Source organism: Tympanuchus pallidicinctus, unplaced genomic scaffold (assembly GCF_026119805.1).
Source record: "Tympanuchus pallidicinctus isolate F22 unplaced genomic scaffold, pur_lepc_1.0 scaffold8, whole genome shotgun sequence".
Classification (NCBI taxonomy): Eukaryota; Metazoa; Chordata; class Aves; order Galliformes; family Phasianidae; genus Tympanuchus; species Tympanuchus pallidicinctus.
Window position 1 is genome coordinate 12,896,952 of NW_026294802.1, and position 18,621 is coordinate 12,915,572.

An 18,621-nucleotide genomic window follows, 5' to 3' on the forward strand; every position below is an offset into this window, starting at 1 on the left:
TTTTAGATTCCTGTCATCTAAAGTGAGTTCTTTAGAGGAGCTGAGTATTTCCAGCTTTCTCAGTGGTATCTGAAACAGTGTAGACAGTGTGGCAGCTAAAGGTGGCTTTGTGCTGCCTTTGTATTTTTCTGACCATTAGACCAGAAAAGATTGGCTTAGTCTCTGATGCAAGTTACAGTCACCTCAAGGCTGTTCTAATATATACCTGACCAAACCATAATTCAAAGCAAGGTATCACTGAAGAGGGGGACTCCTGGAAGAGATATACTGTTGTCAGTAGTCTTTCTCTTGATCCTATCCCCTAAATGAAGGGAAGTTTATGCATTTGTTGGTTATGTGGAGATTTCTCTGTAACAGGGTGATCTCCAAGCAGCCACTAAAACCAGCAATGTGCAGTCATATTAGTAGAGGGCAGGATCCCTTTCTGGCTCTATGGAGTCGGATAGCAATATATTCAACTGGAATAACATGATGTTTTCTCCTCTGAAAAAGAGGTCACTGGTTCAGGACTAGATCTAGCCTGTTTTGGGCCTTGGGCAGGTGGTGTTTTGGAGGGGACAAAACACAGAAATCAAAGTGGCTGTTTAAAGTAAGAAATGAAACAAATGCACATTTTCTAGGGAAGAGGCAATTCATCCATGAGAAGAGGCAATAACCAGGTGCACCAAAGGCTATGCAGCATACTGTTCTCATCATTCCTCCAGTGCATTCCAGAAAGGCTCCTGACAAGTTCAGGAGATGGTATCTAAGGGACCCTGCATGACCCCATGACCCAGCAAAAACCTGTGTGACACAGCAGTACCTGATATAACGAGTGCAAAATCACCACGATAACCTAGCATGACCCACTGGATTGACCCTGTGACAAGATTTGATTTATTACAAATGGCATGGATTTAATCACTCACCAGAGAACGCTGAATGACGCAGCACAGCGATGCTCACTGTGGCCCTACTGAACTGGCACGCTCTGATTGGCTTAAGGAGCACACCCATTGGGTGATTCATCCAATTAACGAGCGGCCAATCCTCCCAGAGCTAATGAAATACAGCTCTATTTTACATGGAGCACTTTCTAGCAAGCCATTTAGGCTTTTCTGCTGTTCTCATCACCCTGATGTATGAGCACAGTGTAATTGATGGACAGTTCGTTTGCGGTTGATGATAAAAGAAAACTTCGTTCCTAATAGGATACCGTTGAATAATTTGTGAAATTATAATCAAAACTTAAATGTTCAGTCAGCTAATTAATTACTGTATAGGCTTAGTGTACACTGAATGTGTCTTTCATCCCAAAACACTGAATTAGAACTTTTAAGGACTATGAATACTGAGGCAATCAGTATTAAAACACTTATGCAAAGTGCATAAACTACAAGTCAAATATAGTTGGAAGTTTCCTGCAGACTATGAGGAAGACGCTGTGGTTCTTCAGTACTGGAAGGGAAAGTACAGATAATTTCAAGGTGCATAGCAGGCTGTGACTAAAATCAGTATGGCATCAACATTTGTCACCCAGAGCACAGATGCGAAGCTTGGCTCTTAAATTACATCCAGTTGTTTCACACCACTTAATAACACAAACCAGCAAAGATATTTGCTTAATTCCCTTTTGAAGACATTCTGTCTGTGTGATATAAGTTCGGAGACGTGAATGTGAAGGTACTGGTAGACGCTTTTTTCCTCTGTCGTTCTAGAATGAGTGTAATATACACAGGCCAGAAGACCAACTCCAAATGTAAAGAATAACCAATAGAGCACATTGTGAACTGCCTCGGTTTGACAATGTTGTCTCATCCCTCATAATAAACCTCTTTTCCTACCAGAGCCTCAGTTTCCTTTACTCATTTTGCATAAGTTTTTGTCTAATTCCCATGAGATCCTGGCTTATTTCCTTCCCAGCAAGAAGAGGAAATATGCCCTCAGCAATAGACTTTGCCTTAAGGCCTCACAGGTTTTGCTGCTGTGCAGTCCAAAACCAGATTCTCTCTCACCTGCTCTCACCACTATCCTAACCTGATGCCCTGTTGTTGTTTTTGTAACAGCATGTAGAGATGTGAACTGATCTGATTCCCATCCTGCCATCTTCTAACCCAGTTCCCAAGGCCTGATTTTGTAGAATTATGGGCATTTATTCCTGAAAATTGATTACTGGCCCAGAGGCTACGTATTTGTTATCTGGAAAAGAAAGACGACATAACTATTTTTCTTGAATTAGGTCCTGAAAAGGGCAGGAAGTCCTACTACATTAGCAATGAAAGGAACAAGAGAGGCTCAAGGGAGTCTTGGCAGGTTCAAAAATCACAGCATTTGAAAGTAGAGTCCACATTTGATCACCTATCAACAATTTATCCATAACACAGTGACTAAAAACAAAGCTCTTCCACTTCATTAAACACATTCAGTGCCATTTGCTCTACATCCCAAATGGCTGAAATGATGTTCCGATGAAGCCTATTTTTAGTATTTCTGATTAGTTCATTATTTGGGAAAAGCTGCTGATGGTGTATCAGTTGCAGAGATTCTTGACCTGGATCCCAAAGAAGACTGAGGTCTTATGTGGGTCTTAGGAATTTGTTTGAATGAGAGTTCAACATCCAGCCCCGCTTTGGTGCAGCTCACTGAAGAGATGGCCATGGAGTTTTCCTCTCCTTGAAACCATTCTATTGTTTTTATTATAGGGAAGAAGACGTGTAACATATGGTACCTTTTTTTTCTTCAAGAAAACTAAGATCAAGAATGACAGAAAATGAGCAGTCTCAGTGAGAATTAAACAAGATACTCAAAATAAGTGATCTCTTGGGTGTCTGAGTAAATTACCACCCCCAGATCAGATTTTTATTTATTTTCAGAGCAAACTATTTCTTTGCTGGTAAATCCTGCAGTTTTGTCATGAATCCAATGAATTTTCACTGGTAAGTGACAACCCTGGAGACAGAAGCGGCCATGTATCCCCAGGGCAAAAACCACATGGGCGAAAGCATTCCAGCATTGCCTTTTCAGCAAGCTTCAGCCCTCATGTGAAAGGACAGAATCTGCAGGTCACATGGAGATTAGTCTCTGTGTCCTTCAGCTCTGCCTGCTAAAACCACAAAAGAGAAATCCAGCTGTGATGGCTTCTTCTGGCTCCAGATCTCCCACGCATTCAGAGACACATCTGGGAACGAGCTCCCTTTCAGAATCCCAAATAACATGGTACCCTTTCTAGAAGAACTGATACGAGATGTGAACAGTTCATTTCTTTCATACTACCTGTGGTTATCTAATAAGGGGAAAAAACCTCCAAGTACAAAGGCATGTCTATTTGGGGATACAGGAATTAGATTTAGATCGAGAATTGAGTGAGGCTCTTGCTATAAGTCTCCATGGCACAACATAATGTGACCTTACATGGGTCTCAGAAGCAGCATACACAAGTAAGTGTTGCATCCTGACAGCTCTCAGACATGTTGCTAATTTGTCTGTGCAGAGCACTATGCTTGAGTAACCATTAGAGATGGAAATACCTAAGCTAGCTTGCTTTGAGTTATTCAGGTACCTCTTTCTGGTACTGCCTGGTGCTGGGCAGATGTGCTTTGTTCTGCATTCTGCTCTCCCTACTCTGGAGAAACTCTCTCACTGGTATCAAAAACAATGATCCAGAAACATGATTGAAACGTTTGCTGTATTCTGCTTTGCTGCATTTCAAATGTCATTTATCATCTTAGATTGACACTTCTTTCACATCTGAATGAGAACTTTTGTGTATGCACAGTGTCCAGGATAAGGTGCTTCCACCATACCTGAAGCATTTTGGTGCAACTGCAATTACACAACAACTAAAGCAAGTAAAATGCTCAGAAACACTCTGCTGAAGAGCAGCAGCCAAAAAAGAGCATTACAGTTTGGTTCTTCTGTTTTACTGGAGATAATCTGCCCATGCCATAGATTCTCTAGCACAAAAACTCTACCCCAGGCCTCCAGAAGGAGACAGGTCTCCAGCAGGGAGGCACATCGTAGGAGGTGGCCATGTCTGCTTTAAGTTGCTTACATGGATAAATTTCTTAGCTTCAGCAAGAAAAGGCTGAGACTTTGTATACTGCAGCTCCTTTGACTCTTCTCACCAGCCCTCCTTTGTCAGTCTTTTGTTGCCTGAGCAATGACCACTGATTGCACTTGCCATATTGGTGATGCAGGCCCATGGTGTGATTGATCCTACCCTGTCTATGTGTATTTAAATCCTTCTTTATGCCATGGAACATGGAGCAGGAAAGAAAGGGTGAAAAGGCCTCTAGGGGTGTAACTCAGGAGGAAATCAGTGTCATTCCATAGGGCAGAGAAGATAGATGAGGAGGCTGTCTCTTCATCCATCAGCTCTGACTGATATTCCTGCTTCTCTCAGACCGGAGCAATTCAAGACTGTCCTACACATGGCTCTCATGATTTCTCCTGACTCACATTTCTCTCTCTGACCATATTTCCCAGCTATCTTCAAGGCATCTCCTTGTATCCCTCACCTACTCCCCACGCCATGTCTTGGCTGAGTCCTGGGTCCCCCTTACCTTAGCTCTCCCTCAGGCCAGTTTGGCTTTACAGATGCCACAAGATCCTTCCATTCCCAACCTTTCTTTTCTTTCCAGCAAACAGAGATGCTTCCCTCTACCATAAGTCTACTCCCAGAAAAGACAACAACAACAACAACAAAAACCAACAAAAAAACCCTCATGCACTTGGTTTCTGCAGAAGAGTGTGGATCGCTCCTGGTGCTGGTGCCTGCACATCCTCACAGTGCTCTTTCTTGAAGTCTTGTCTTGCTCTGAATGCTTTCCCCCTCACTGTTCCCGCAAATGTGGGCCAAGCTGTAATGATGCAGCAAAGAAAAACACCTTTCTCCTGTGATCTTAGACAGCCCCTGGAATTAATTCCTGGAAAGCTGCTCTTGGCCTTACTGAGTTATTCTTTCCTGCGTACAAAGGGACAAAGTGATGGCTGAAATGGGGGAGATTGGCGCAATGATTGGGGAAGAGTGCTGCAATGAAAAGGCAGTCACCTAAAATTTAGGAAAATTGTCAGTCTCACATTTTTTTCCCTGTGTGCTGTACTGCTCTTTGCATTACACTTCACTCTGCAGGGTTGGCATATTAGTTTCTCTGTTTTTCCTCCTCCCAGTAGTGAAATAGCTGCACCGCTCTGCTCTCAGCAGTTTTTTCCTTCAAGATGATGAGGTGCTTGAGTACAGCTGCAATGGATGTGTCTTAGCTAGAGGACACGGAAACCTTCAGCTGCATTAATCCCCAGCTGTCCACAGCTGCTATGTTAACCCAAACCCTTGAACTTCAAGACAGACCCTGCAATCTTCTCTGGTTTCCTCTCAAGCTTCCTATTGAATTCTCTATGAATTTTCTTCTGCAAAGGAATACGTGGATCCTGCTTTTGGGGACACAAAGGCAGCAGAAGAAATGTAGACATCTCCATGACTAGAAGACTTAGGAGTCTAGCCCAAAGCAAAATCCCTCCCATCTTGAAAGTTATAAAGAATCTTTGTTCAGGTTATTTATTGAGGGAGCCGCTACATGTCTCCACTTCTGTTGTTTTACAGGTCAGCTTACAATTTCACTTTACGCTGGGTGCTGGCAGGCTCTGGCACGGAAATCATCTGGAGAGTTTCTAGGACAGAGGCTTCTACACCAAACAGTAGCACCCCTCATCTCAAAAGCACACTGCAGGGTTGCTGTGAAGCAAGCTGGAGGAGGTAGAAGCCTGGAAATGGCTACTCCTGGACCTTTCCTCTCCCGTGGGCTGCGTTTCCATAGCATGTTGAAAATCTGTGTCTCTCACTCAGCTGTTTCCTTTGCACACCACCTCCTCTTTCTGTCCCCAAAATACTCAAAACCACCTTCTTCACCCTGCCTACAATGTTCCCACTGTCTGTGGCCAAGTGTGAACTCCCAAATGCAGGAAAACCATCCTCTAGTCCTGTCATTTAGTAAAGGTTCATCCTTGCTTCAAACTATTTCCTGTACTTTATTTCACCCCTCAAGCACCATTTCTTAGTCTCTGAATATCTGATTTCTGCCTCCCCCCCTTCACACAGGATGACATTCTTTTCTGCTCGAGTCCTCTCAGGCGCTGCTGATCTTGAAGCTGCCCAATTACAACCACTTTTCTTGTGCTGGTGACACCTTAAGAGACAACAGCAGCTGCCTATAAAGGGCCTCTGCCATCTGTTTCCTCTGCCACTTCTCTGAGACAGCTCTAGCTATATACAGAAAAATATTTATCACAGTTCATTCACTCCCTCAGTCAAAAATGAGTAAGAGAAAAATGTCTTCTTTCATGGTTCTGCCACTGCCCTTCAAAAAAACCATGACCCTCAGCCTAAGGAAAAGGGCAACGCTTGAATCTAAAAGAAAGCAGCAGAAATTCCTGATGATTGATTCCTTGGGACCCTGTACTCTGAAGGCAATTCTGAGGGCCATCTGCATTCAGAAATGACTCCTCAGGGCTCTCTGAAAGGCAAAAGTCAGAGCTAGGATACTTCATCTCAACTCCCAGGCTTTCTAACTGACCACATCTGAAAGGAGATACATGTGCACACGCATGCACATGGTTAGCTGTCAAACCATTTTCATCACTTCTCTGTGGAGGATGAGCTGGGATTGGGGGTGGCTCTATCCAGGAGAACTGAGGAATTGAAATATAAAGGGAAGAGAAGAGAAGAGAAGAGAAGAGAAGAGAAGAGAAGAGAAGAGAAGAGAAGAGAAGAGAAGAGAAGAGAAGAGAAGAGAAGAGAAGAGAAGAGAAGAGAAGAGAAGAGAAGAGAAGAGAAGAGAAGAGAAGAGAAGATGGCAGATCTGAGAGAGTAAGTGAAGAAAAAAGGAAGAAAAGTAGAAGCTATCAATTCCGAAGGGGACTGATGGAATGAGCAAAGAACAACATGAAAACAAGAAAGTAAAGCTCTAAGCAGCATTTTCAGGAGGGAGTGAATCTCCAGAAATAGGTTCTCAGAAATGTGTTATTTGCAATGGACAGGTTGCAGGAGTCAGCGAATAGGGTTGGATGAAAAGCTGTGTGATTGACAGTGCTTGGTCTATGACACTGAATGAACATGACCATAAACCTGGGAAATATTCAGTGCTCAAGTGAGATCCATCACACTGCAGCTACACTGGTGGTATAAACAGGACCTGAAGGAAGAGGGAACTTCCCTGAGCGATGGCAAATTTAAGAATGAAATGCAGTTATGAAGCAGTGGGAGGAGAAAAATAAAGCACACTAAAAAAATCATGTTCATGGAGAGAATGAAAACTGAGAAATAGGAAGAAATCCAGGGGATGGAGGTGGATAGTGTTATTCTTTATTTGACAGAATGTATACTTTATACAACAAGCTAAATCAGAAATTTATAGTTGTTCCGCTTCTAGCAAAAACACACACCAGAGGAATTCCTATGCACGGATAGCATGGTACTGCAGTCTCAAGTTTTTGTATAGCATCCTCACTTTCTGTTTTTCTAGGCTAACAGGTAGAAGTATATGCTCTGGGGGAACAGGAGATCCAGGATAAAGTCCATATACTTCTCTGGGGAGTTATAGGTTTGATAGGAAGCTGGTATAAAAACTCCAGCAGCCTCTGCCACAGAAACAGAAGTGGATTTCACCTGTCCTGCAGGGCTTGTTATGAAAACTCTGACCGTGTAGTTTGGAATTTTATAGAGGAGCTTTTCTGTAGCACAAAGGGAATAATGGGGCTGGGAGACAGAAAGCTGTCAACAAATGACAGAGATCTCATGAAAGACAGAAACGCAGAAGAAAGAAGGAAGCTGAATGTCAGGGGATGCATGGTCTCCTCTACCATTTCACACTTCTACCAAGCACAGGTGGGGAGCCCATAAGAGGATTTTGTCCCACAGTGAGGGATGCCAACTTGAACTTATCTAGAGAGGGTGACAGATGGTGAAAATTGAAATAGTTTTTAGAAAGGTACTGCTGGACTGGAGGAACAGCTGGCATAAATGGGCATCCCACGCACTGAAGGCAAACTGAGCCCTTGCTTTGTGGGGTACGGCGCTGTGGAAGCAGGGCACAGGGTGACCTCGAGGGACGCAGCTGTTTAAAGCATGCACAGCCCTTCCTCAGCCTGATTTCCCTCTTGCCTTCATGGACCGTGAAAGCAGCACAGCTTCTTCCAAGTCACCGAGATTGCACCAGTGCAAAGGAGGTGAGAATCAGACCTTCATCCCTTGTGCATAGGAACACTACAGTGTTGTACGTCATCAGATGCCAGTTCAGTAATCGCTGCCACAGATGCAAGAGAAAAGAGACAACCTCATTTCTAATTTAGTCATGATAGCATCAAAGAGACCCAAAGCCTACTGCTTTCTGGGAAGCAGGGATATCAACAATAATAATTCTTTGCACTTATATAGTACCTTCATTGCTAACTACTTACTTTATACCCTGGGGTGTGAAGAAAAAGGACTCCACTTAATTCTGTATGCTCTTAATTGCTCTCTATCCCAGATCCTTTCTAACAAAATATGATAGAAATACCAAAACTCACAGTTAATTTCTCAAATTAGGGCAGTCATTGACACTGGCAGAAATGCAGGCCTAGTTTGCATCTTATGTTGCAATTGCATGGCAGAACATCTAGAAACAAAAGAAATGCCAGACTAAGTAAATCTGAGCTCCGTTTAATCCCTGACAAATGTTTCAGGGAAGAGGCAAGAAGCACATGGCAGTCAGATAGGGGATAGACTGCCCTTGTGAAATGTTATCCTAGTTTTTATGGAGCCTAGCTTAATTGCTGAATTACGAAACACCCAAAACGCTGTTCATATCCATTATGAGGACGCTTAATTTTAGTGAACTCTGTTGTAAATGCCCACTTGCTTGCTAAATGTTGTTAAAATCTTGGCCACGGGAGCTCCGGTGGCAATAAACTCCACAGCCCTGATACGCATCAAATGAGAAAGCTTTAACTGGGTCTCCGGTGACTCACGTCAGGTCCTCTTGTCTGTGTGTTACAAAATGGGGAAATCAAGAGCTACTGATCCATCTTCTCTTGCCCATTCATTATTCAACACAATCCAATTGCTTTCCCACTCATTCACCTCCTTTTCCAGGCAAACACATCTAAGTCTTTCAGGCTGTCCTCATACGTGTGGTCTTCCTTACTCCTCCTTATCCCTGTCCACCTTTTGTGAACCCTCCTATGGCTTTACCTTATTTCCCAGATGACTCCTTGTGCTTTGTTATCCACACTGTTCTACTCCTAGTGCTAGGGGATTTGCTGCTGGTGAGTTTTCTGTCTAGAGCCATGCACTGCCCTGAGCCACAGAGTAGCAATATACATTTTTCAGGGAACTGAGGATCTGCTGTGTTTCATTTAGAGCCCTGCAAGCCCTACAGCCCTTCTTTTTCCATCAGCTGATGGTACTCTCCGACCTGACGACTGAGACCCACTGAAGACCTTGGCCCCATTCTCCTCACCCCTCCGTGGTGGTCCTGAGGATCTCAGAGAGGATCCTCTCTCTGTAAGCAGCTTGAAAAGGACCGCTGTTTGCTGAGACGCTCCCTGTAGTGCACAGCAACAGCCCCAGGGTGATGGCTGCAGAGACCCCGATTTTCCCATTGGAGCCTGGCCTGATTCATGTCTGAGGGCTGCCAGGGAGGGTATTTAGGGCTGCCGGGAGCTCCTTCCAGCCCAATTGCTGGCTGCATGCAGATGAGCCAGCTCATCAGCTGCGCTGCCAGTGAACCCTCCGGCCACGGAGGTTGGAGGCTTTAAAGTGAAGGGATGTCGGCTTGACCACAGGCAACGAGCAATGAGGGGAGCACAAGGGGGTAGGAGGGGGCAGAGGGAGCCGTAGTGCCCTGTGGGTGAGAGAAGGCAGCAACAGCAACCAGTGTCATAGGCTGCTTAGAGGCGGGGGGGAGGTTGGGCAGAGAAAGAGGAGGGGGACATCTACCCCAAGGGGCTGCCTTGGAAAGGAGCTTTGAAAGGATAGGGTCTCTGGGCTGAGAGAATGTGAGATGGGGGCAGCCAGGGTGATGTGACGGCAGAGAGAAAAGGAAAGAGGACAGACAGATGAGATGGCAGGAGCAAAGGGGACAGAGGAAAGCAAGGGCAAGCTAATGTAACAGAGGAAAGAGCAAAGGGGGATGGGCCTTGGAGAACCTGGAGAGAATCAGGGAGGAATAATGAAGGGGAAGCTGCTTCTGAGAGAGCGTAGAAGAGACGTGAAGATGAAAGAGAAAAATAAAGAGGAAAAACAGGGGAGGGAAACGAGAACAAATTAAAATGGAGATGGATAGAATGAGTCAAAGATGGAGGGTGAGGAGTGAGCTGGGGTCACGCAGGCTAGGGAAAAATAACTTTGGGGTGCATTGTGCTTGCAGTCTGCTCCCCGCACTCCTGACCCATCCTGCACTCTGCATTTCCCTGTTGGGCTGCTGCAGCCCTGGGGCTGGGAGCCCTGCTGGTGACGCCTCCTCAGGCAGCACACCCCGATCCTCCCAGAAAGCCCCTCTCAAAGGGGCGACTGTGGTGCCCAGGAAAGCAGCAGTGCATCCACAGCAATGGGGCGATGTGAAGGGGGAAGCAGTGCAGAATGTGGTGGCGAGGACTCCCCCCTGGGATCAAGAGGGTATTCTTGATTGGGAATCCTGCTCTTAAAACAGGGGCAAGGGGCAGAGCCAGCTGAGAGCCTGAAATGTTCCCCGTTCCCCTCGGCAACCTCCTCGCTGCTGCTCTTAAAGGAAATAAATATGGAGATGCTGCTGGCGAGCCCCGGCGGCCCTCCTCCCATGAATTCCTGATGAGGATGCACCGAACCGCAGCTGAGCGAGACAGAGTGGAGGGGCTCGGGTGAGAAAGGGATGGGTTAACATGGAATCGTGGGATAGGAATAGCTCCTGGTCTCCCTGGCAAGGAGACATTTGTTCTATCTCTGTGTAATTTCTTTATACATTACTGCTGCCACACTGCATCTTCATGTCCCTCCCACTGCATTTCTCTCTCACTCTCTTCAGCAAGGCAATTTCTGGTGCATTTCAGGACAATATTAACCCATTCCTCTTTCTCTGTCAGTAGGGAGATCCAGAATTTAAACACAATTTATAAGTCAGTTCTAGCAGCTGGCTGGCAAGGAACAGCATTTCCTTGTCAAATCTGAAATGAAGTGAGCTTGCAGGTCTCAGCCCATTGAATCCCCAGCTCTCAGTGTGAATTTAATCCCAGTGGTGTGTGAATGTAAGCCCTGTGAGAACTAAACCCACCCATGCCTGGGATCCCATGTGCCTCCCCCTCACCACCTGCACCCCACTTCTGGAAATCCTTTGCCTCCCTCTTCACACCAGGCCCGTGCAGCTCTGCATCCTCCCTCTGCCTGGCAGAGGCAATGCCGGCAGCAGGCAGTGCGGCACTGAACCTCTGCCTCCTGCATCTCTGGGCTGTGCTCTGGGATGCTCCTGCACCGCCAACCGTGGGGATTCTCATTCAATCTACTGCTATTTACACTGCTTCCTCAGAAATCTTCTGGTGTAGGACAGAAACAGGGGAAAGGACCCCACCAGCTTTGTGGATCCATAGAAATAAGACAGCGGGCAGCTCTGCAGGGTAGAACTAGGGATGAGGAAAATGAAGGGTGAAAGATAGATGAGAAGACAAGGAAGAAATGCTCATAAGATCATGTGAAGGGAAAGAAGTGGCCCATCAGCACACAGCAGTGAAAGAAGCAGTGTGGGGAAGAGACGCAGCACCAGGACTGCGTCCAGCGCCTGTGCCCTGCCTTGTCTTGCCTTGCTGTCAGCTTTTCGTTTCTGCAAACACCAAAATTGCACTTAACTCTCATGCGCTGCTCAGATATAACAAACTGGAAAGGGAACAGATCAGCTCATTTATTTTCCTTGGGAAGGGTCTCTAGGCAGGAATTATTTTCTGCATCAACATCCATTCAATTATTCGCCTTCACACCAGTAAGATCTACAGGGATGTCTAACCCCATGCACATCACTCATACCTGCCTGCCCTGTACTCCAATCTCTTCCTTCTCAGTATAAAAGCCTCCTGTACCTATCCCTTTCCTAATAATAATGACAACATGACAAAACCAATAACCTACAGATATAAAATACATTTCATTTACTTGCTTCATAAGACCCTGATAAGGCTTCGTCATTCACTTTTTGAGATCCTGTAGGAGATCTACAGGAGCTAATGAAAGAATTAGACAAGGCATCACTCATAATAAAAAGTGTTTTAAAAGCATTTGGTGCCAAGCAGGAATTAGGCTGGAAGCTCTGCAGCCATTTCAAAGTTGTAAGAGGTGCAGCACCTCTGTGTGCCATGAGCTCATGGGTCTCAGCTGCCAGATGTACATTTACACTCCATATATACGTGGCCAGAGGGCTGAGGTAGGTTCTGCCATTTTTCTTGTAGAGCAAAGATTTTTGAGCAGCTCAGGTACACATTTAAGCACTCCAAAGCCTTAGAGAGAAATATCTGAAGGAAGACTAGGAAAAGAATTGGAAGCATGGTCTGCAGTAATGGGAACCACCATCACCTTTCTGCTCCAGACCCACTGTTGAACAGGGGCTCCCTGTAGGATGCAGGAAAGAGAGGGGAGGGATCCCAACAGAAGCTGAACGCCCAAAATGACACTGCTGTTTGAAGCAACACGAAGCTGTGAAGATACTGGCTGAGAATGCTGAATGACTGGACAGACAGGAACCGTAAAATCCTAAAAGCCCAGGAACCAAATTGTCCTAAAAGCCCAGGAATCAAATTGTTCAAGGGGAACTCGCTTACTGGTTGCAGCATATCTGTGCGTACAGGCTGAGCCTCCACGTTCCTTTTTGCTATTGGATATCTTGGCCAAGATAAAGAAATACAATTTACCACAGCATTGGAATATGAAGAGTTCACCATTTCTGACAGCCTACAGTGCTGGCTAGTGCTAGCATTCCCTTATGTCCCCCAAAGTGAAGTCAACCTCATCAGAGCCTTCCTATTGTTAGCAGAAGATTGTTTTGGCTCCTTCTTTGATTATTTTCTCATTGATATTCCTTTACCCTCCTCTTTGCTGACTCTCAAAACCCTATGGGCCTGCACCATTTCTGTCCCACACTCTTCTCCAGGTATTTTTGCCACACTGTGAGCAGGGTGTGAGCAGATTCCAAGGGTTTGGCCATTTCCAGAGCCTCCTTGGGAGCAACTCTTTCCCTTCCCAAACCCGTCTAACCCATGCACCATGGGGGCAAGGAGCCTCTGCAGCACCCTTCTCCACCCAGATTGCGACTCTCACTTGGGAGATCAAGTGAATCAGAGGCACCTTTCTGATTCCTTATGCTGAGAAGGAAGACAACCTTCTGGCTTATCAGATATGGCATCTGGGGGTTGCCCAGTGGCCTTCTCATATGTGTCTATTGGGGGTATTTGGCTGTGCCATTCTGGGATTAAGGAGTGACAGCCACCAGCCCATGCAGACTTGGGATGAGGGGAGCCAGTCAGAGGCATCCTCAGCCATGAGGCACAGCCATGCCCATGTCAGTGCTCAGTGTATGGCCATGGAACTCCTGTTACCTAGCTCACCCCAAAGTTTTGGGACAACCTGCGTCCTCAGGCTGGTCAGAGCAGGGCTTGCTCCCAGGCAGTTCCTAGAACCTTCCAGCCCCTCTTACAACTTCTGCCCCACATCCAGCAGTTTTAGGGAGTCAACCAGGCTCTTCCATTTGTGGTGGGGACAAAAGAGAATCCCATCTGTCTTGCTACCTTTCCCAGCTCTTGTGTAGGGTTGCAGTCTGATTTTGCATGAGAGCATGGGCAGGGGACCAAGATGGCACTGGGAGGGGCTGGGAGCACTTTGGAACCTTTGATACAGAGCATCCTGACACTTTGCCTTATCACGCAACTACTTCTCCACAGTCCCTATGGGGTCCCGTTGGATGTAAATGAGAAGGAGCCTTGAGATCTTCCAATCCAACAAACCTCACCCACCCCTTCTTCCTCCTCCTCTGATTGTGTCCCTCTGGATCTGGCTGTATGGGCATATGGACATAATCTGAATCCACTGCCACTACTGGCCAGGGTCCTCACACCTCTTATCTCCTCCCCAGCCTCCCTCTGCCCTCTGGCTCGGGGACGCAGCTCATGAGGGGAGTTCTCCCTGCAGCCTGCCTCCCTCCTCACATGGCTTTGCTTTTGGGCTTGCTTTTTTTTTTTTTTTTTTTTTTTTTTTTTGCCTCCTCTCTCATTAATTTTTAATTAAGGAGATGTCTCTCTACCCTGTTGTAATGAATAGCTATGTGAAAGGCTTTTCATTCTTTATTAATATATATCTCCATATATTTATCTATTTGGAGGAAATGCGTGCATGTGCGCGAGTGAGTGTGTTTAAAACATCCCCCATTAATTTACTGCTATTGATTTTCTGGCGTGGAGACAGCATATAGTATTCAGCATAGAGCTCCTCTGCAGGATATGTTAAAAGGCAGCAGTTTGGGTTGACAAAGGGCACTAAATGCAGTATGCGTCAAATAGACCATCGCTCAATGAAGTCACTTAGCTATTCAAAACATGTCCAGCCATCACTCAACCGTTTGCACCAAGAACGGGGGAGAAATTTGCTCTTCTTCCCGGACACAACCATTTCTAAACAGCAGCTTTAGCTTGCTTTGGTGGGAGACATTAGGACATACACAGTTTATTCCCCCTCCCCCTGCCTTGCATCTCCCAGTGCACTCTCAGAAAATCACTCCTGCGGTACCTGCTTCCCCTCTTGCCCATCAGGGAGCTCCAGGCACACCCAGCTCTGGGGGGCACTAGCAGACCCAGGCGTTATCCGCAGGCACCCATCAGCCCCCGTAGCCCACTCTCTGGCCGGGGGCTGATTCATAAGCAGCATTTTGATACCAGGCTGCAATGTGCGCTGCCTTGCTCTCGCTCCCTCCTTCTCGCTACGTGTATAACAGAAAACCACGCATTTACATTGGTAGCCTCTACTCCTCCAGCACCAGCTGCAGTCCACCTCCCCAGCCCATATGTATGCCAACAGCAGGACTGAGCAACACATATTTAAAAGTGAACCGCTGGCCCCTCGCTTCTCTCCCCCTCCCTTAGGAACGTCTGATTCCAGAAGTTGGCTGCGGCAGTGGCTTTTCTGCCATCAGACATGTCACTGAGTTGCTGTGCAGTTTCACCACATAAGACTTAGGCTGATTTTTCTACACAGACACTTGTTTATTTTTAGCTTCTACCATAAGCCTTAAAGAAAAGCCCCCAAACAAAAATCTACCCCAATAACAAACAAGTGGGGGAAAGATCCCAGCCCCAAAACAAACCAATCAGGTGCCAAATAGACCCCCCTGCACCCAGCCCAGTAAGATGTGGTTGCTCACAGACATTATGAAATGCTCTGAACTCTGCTCGAGAGGACTGGAATCACCAGATTTACCATATGAGACATTTTGGACATAGCAGGGTTATTTCCCATTCTCTCTTTTTTCCTTTCTAAAGTGAACCAATAATTGCATCTGAATTGCTTTGCAGTCACCTCCTCCCCACATTGCCCCTCACTCCCAGTTAGTCTTTGCAAATAAGCCATTTGCAAAGAGACAAATTATTTCACTCTGTGGTTGCAGACGGAGCACAGCAATAACACAGCATTTTGGCATTGCTTTCCCAGGCAATACAAACAATCTGAAGACAGGTAGACCACGTAGTTGCTTTCTGAAAGGGTGTCTTGGTGTTTTTGTAAGACACATATTATTCCCGTCAGAAGGGGGGGAGTAAAATTCTGGGGAGAGTGTAGGGCAGAGGCTGAGGAAGGGAAAAAGGGAACGCAAAGGTGCAAAGAATAATTTTCTTGTCTTCTTGCCTCCGTGCCCCACGTAACTAAGCCCACCACTCTCAATTGTGGTGGAAGGAATGAAGTTAGAAAATGGTGGAATGTGAAGGGATTTACTGGGAGTAGTGGGGGGGGGGGGGGTATGGGATAGGGGGAGAGGAAAGTGAGGGGGGTGCGGGGGGTGGAGATCCAGAATCAAATACCTTCCAGGCAGCAGGTTCTCCATAATCCAGAATGGGTCATGACTTCCTCGTTCTTTTTGCTGGTTTCGTTCTCACTGACAGTTTTAGTCTTGCAAACCCCTCTGGAGTAAAGCCAGTAGTCGGTCCCCACAGCTATGGTCATCAGGCTGAAGGCAGCGAAAGCACCAACGGTGGTTAAAAGCATCTGAACACCTCTGTCAAAGAGCCCCATAATTCTTCATTATACAAATACCCAACCGCCTTCTGATTCTTGGGGTGTGTGTGTTTAATAAAATAAAAGAATAATAATTCCGACTAATAATATAATGGGTATATATAGAGAGATAGATATCAAAAAAGAGAGGTAAGAAAGCCCACGGAAAAGAGTGTAAATTAGAAAGACCACACGGGAACAGGCTTGCCTTTTAAATCGGAAACGTTCTGGTTGAAATATAAAAAAAGGAAAAAGAAAAAAGAAAAAAAAAGAGAGACAAAAGAACCAAGAAAAAAACAAACAAATAAAGAGAGAACCCCCCCCAAAACGAGACGCCTTAATCCCTTTTTCTAAAATTCTGGTCTCCAGTTTCCATATGTAATGGCTAATTTGGAGATGGCTTCCACAGTGAACAGGGGAGCAGCAGCAGCATCCTCAACACAATCTCTCATTATCTGGACCTAGACAGTTAGAGACTGTAAGAGCAGAGATGCAACCTTCAGTCTTCTTGCTTAGCTCTGCAGCCTGCGCCATGAAAATCCTTTTCCTTCCCAGTTATCTTCCTTGGGTTTTTATTTTTTTTTCCCCCGGCAGCGGCAGTCGCTCCAATCCTCTCTCACTTTTTCTTGCTCGCTTCTCCTTCCTTTCGTTCGCTCCTACCACCAAGCCAGACTGCCCAGTATACTGTAAGCCCTTGATTTCAGCTGAACAGGTGCCGAGGTCTTGCCTCCCATGGCTTTTCCGCACAGCCGCGGCGCTCGCTCCCGGCGGAGGTGGGCGAGGAGAGAGGGGGGCTCCTGGGGGAGGAGGGGGACGCTCTCCTGGGCTGGGGGCACGGAGCGGCGTCCGGCTGCGGCACCCCCTGCCCCGCGGCGGCCCCCGGCGACTCCTGGGCCCCGCTACTGCATCAAGGCGGCGGCGAGGCGCTGGACAGCTCCCCCGCGGCGGCGGCGGCCCGCGGTGCTGAAGGACAGCTCCCCGGTCCGCGGCGCGGGAGGAGCGCTCCCGGTCCCCCGGTGCTGAAGGACAGCTCCCCGGGCGGCAGTGCCGGAGCGGCGCTCCGCGGCCCGCGGTGCTGAAGGACAGCTCCCCTGCCCGCGCCGCCCGCGCCGCCCGCCCTGCCCGCGCCCCAGCATCCGCGGGCGGCAGCCGCCCTCCTTCGCTCTGCGCGGGCAGGCAGGCAGGCAGGCAGGGAGGGGCGGAGGGGGTAGCCTCCCCCCTCCCTGTGCCTACCCCGCCGCTGCCAGCCCCAGGCTGGGTTGCTCCCCCCGGCTGCCGGAGCCCGGGGGAAGGCGTAGCTGGGGCTCTCCCTCTTTCTGCCTTTCAGCCTTTCGCCCCCACCCGCACCCCCCTCCGCCCCCCGGCTCAGCTGCCTTCGCATCCCCGCCATACGTGCCCAGGGCGGCAAGCACAACCCGCACACGCTGCAGTTAGACCGGCACAAAACTTCAGGCAGCCGTTTTCTCTCCCCAGGAGACGGGTGACATGTAACTTGGAAGGGTAATTTAAAAACAAGCATTTATTTCTCTTATTTTTGTTGTCGTTATTATTTTTAAGTGCTTGCTTCTCACTCTTCTCAGCTTTGCTGCAAGTTGCATATGTTTTGGTGTTGCTCGTTTTCCGTCCCTCTGTCTCCCCCTGACCAATGTTGCGTGAATCCCTGCATTTTGACTTTCTCTTCGTAGCTTTCTGTGAAATCCCATAGCTTGCTTCAAGCAGCAGACATTTTGGGAAGATTCTTCACAAGAAAGGTCGATTTCTTGTTATTACTTGTTATTTCTTGTAATTTTGCTAAGGAAAGGGACCACCAAACTGAATTCCTCTTCCCCAGCCCTGGAAAGTATTCCACATTTCAATCCTCATTTTCCACAGAAAGATCCATGAAGTGAATGGATGCAGACTGAAATCTATCAGCGCTTAAGTTTTTGTGTCAGACACAACCTGATAGTACCGAGAATGTATATAAAATTGTGCAATGCTAACATCTTAGTATGTCATAACTGTCTCTCCCTTCCTCAGCAGTATCATTACATCAGGTTAATTACATTAGTCACCTCCTCGTTCTATACATGTAGCTGCTCATTAATGCAGCAATCATAAAGAAAAGAAATCATCTAATTCATGATGCTTCCGATTTTGTTTCACTCTGATCAGATTCATTGTTCGGTGTAAGAGAGCAGAAGGGCTGCATTAGGTTCACTGCTCTTCTAGGGGAATTAAGGGGCTGAGGGGAGGGGGTGCCGGGTAGTTGAACCAGTTGGAGGGCTTCAGCCACACTGTAATTTCATAACTCCATTTATCTCTTCCATTGTCCTTCTCTGGGTGCAATCTGGGTTCCAGGACAATCTCCCCCAGGACTGTTGGACATGAAGGACTCTATGGAAAGCAGCAGGAGA

General features: G+C 47.0%; 1 protein-coding gene across 3 annotated transcripts in view; it reads right to left on the reverse strand.

The window, feature by feature from the left end:
• Nucleotides 1-18,621, reverse strand: part of CACNG2 (calcium voltage-gated channel auxiliary subunit gamma 2) — a 63,000-nt gene that overhangs the window by 30,280 nt on the left and 14,099 nt on the right. The window contains exons 1-2 of one of the 3 annotated variants that reach the window (XM_052668260.1): nt 16,723-17,288; nt 16,033-16,178 (exon numbers count right to left, since the gene is read on the reverse strand). In XM_052668260.1, the coding sequence (XP_052524220.1) occupies nt 16,033-16,174 (142 nt within the window). In that variant the 5' untranslated portion in view covers nt 16,175-16,178; nt 16,723-17,288. Of the gene's footprint in view, nt 1-16,032; nt 17,289-18,621 lie in introns of those variants that run through there. The other 2 variants (XM_052668261.1, XM_052668259.1) reach the window with 2 other exon arrangements.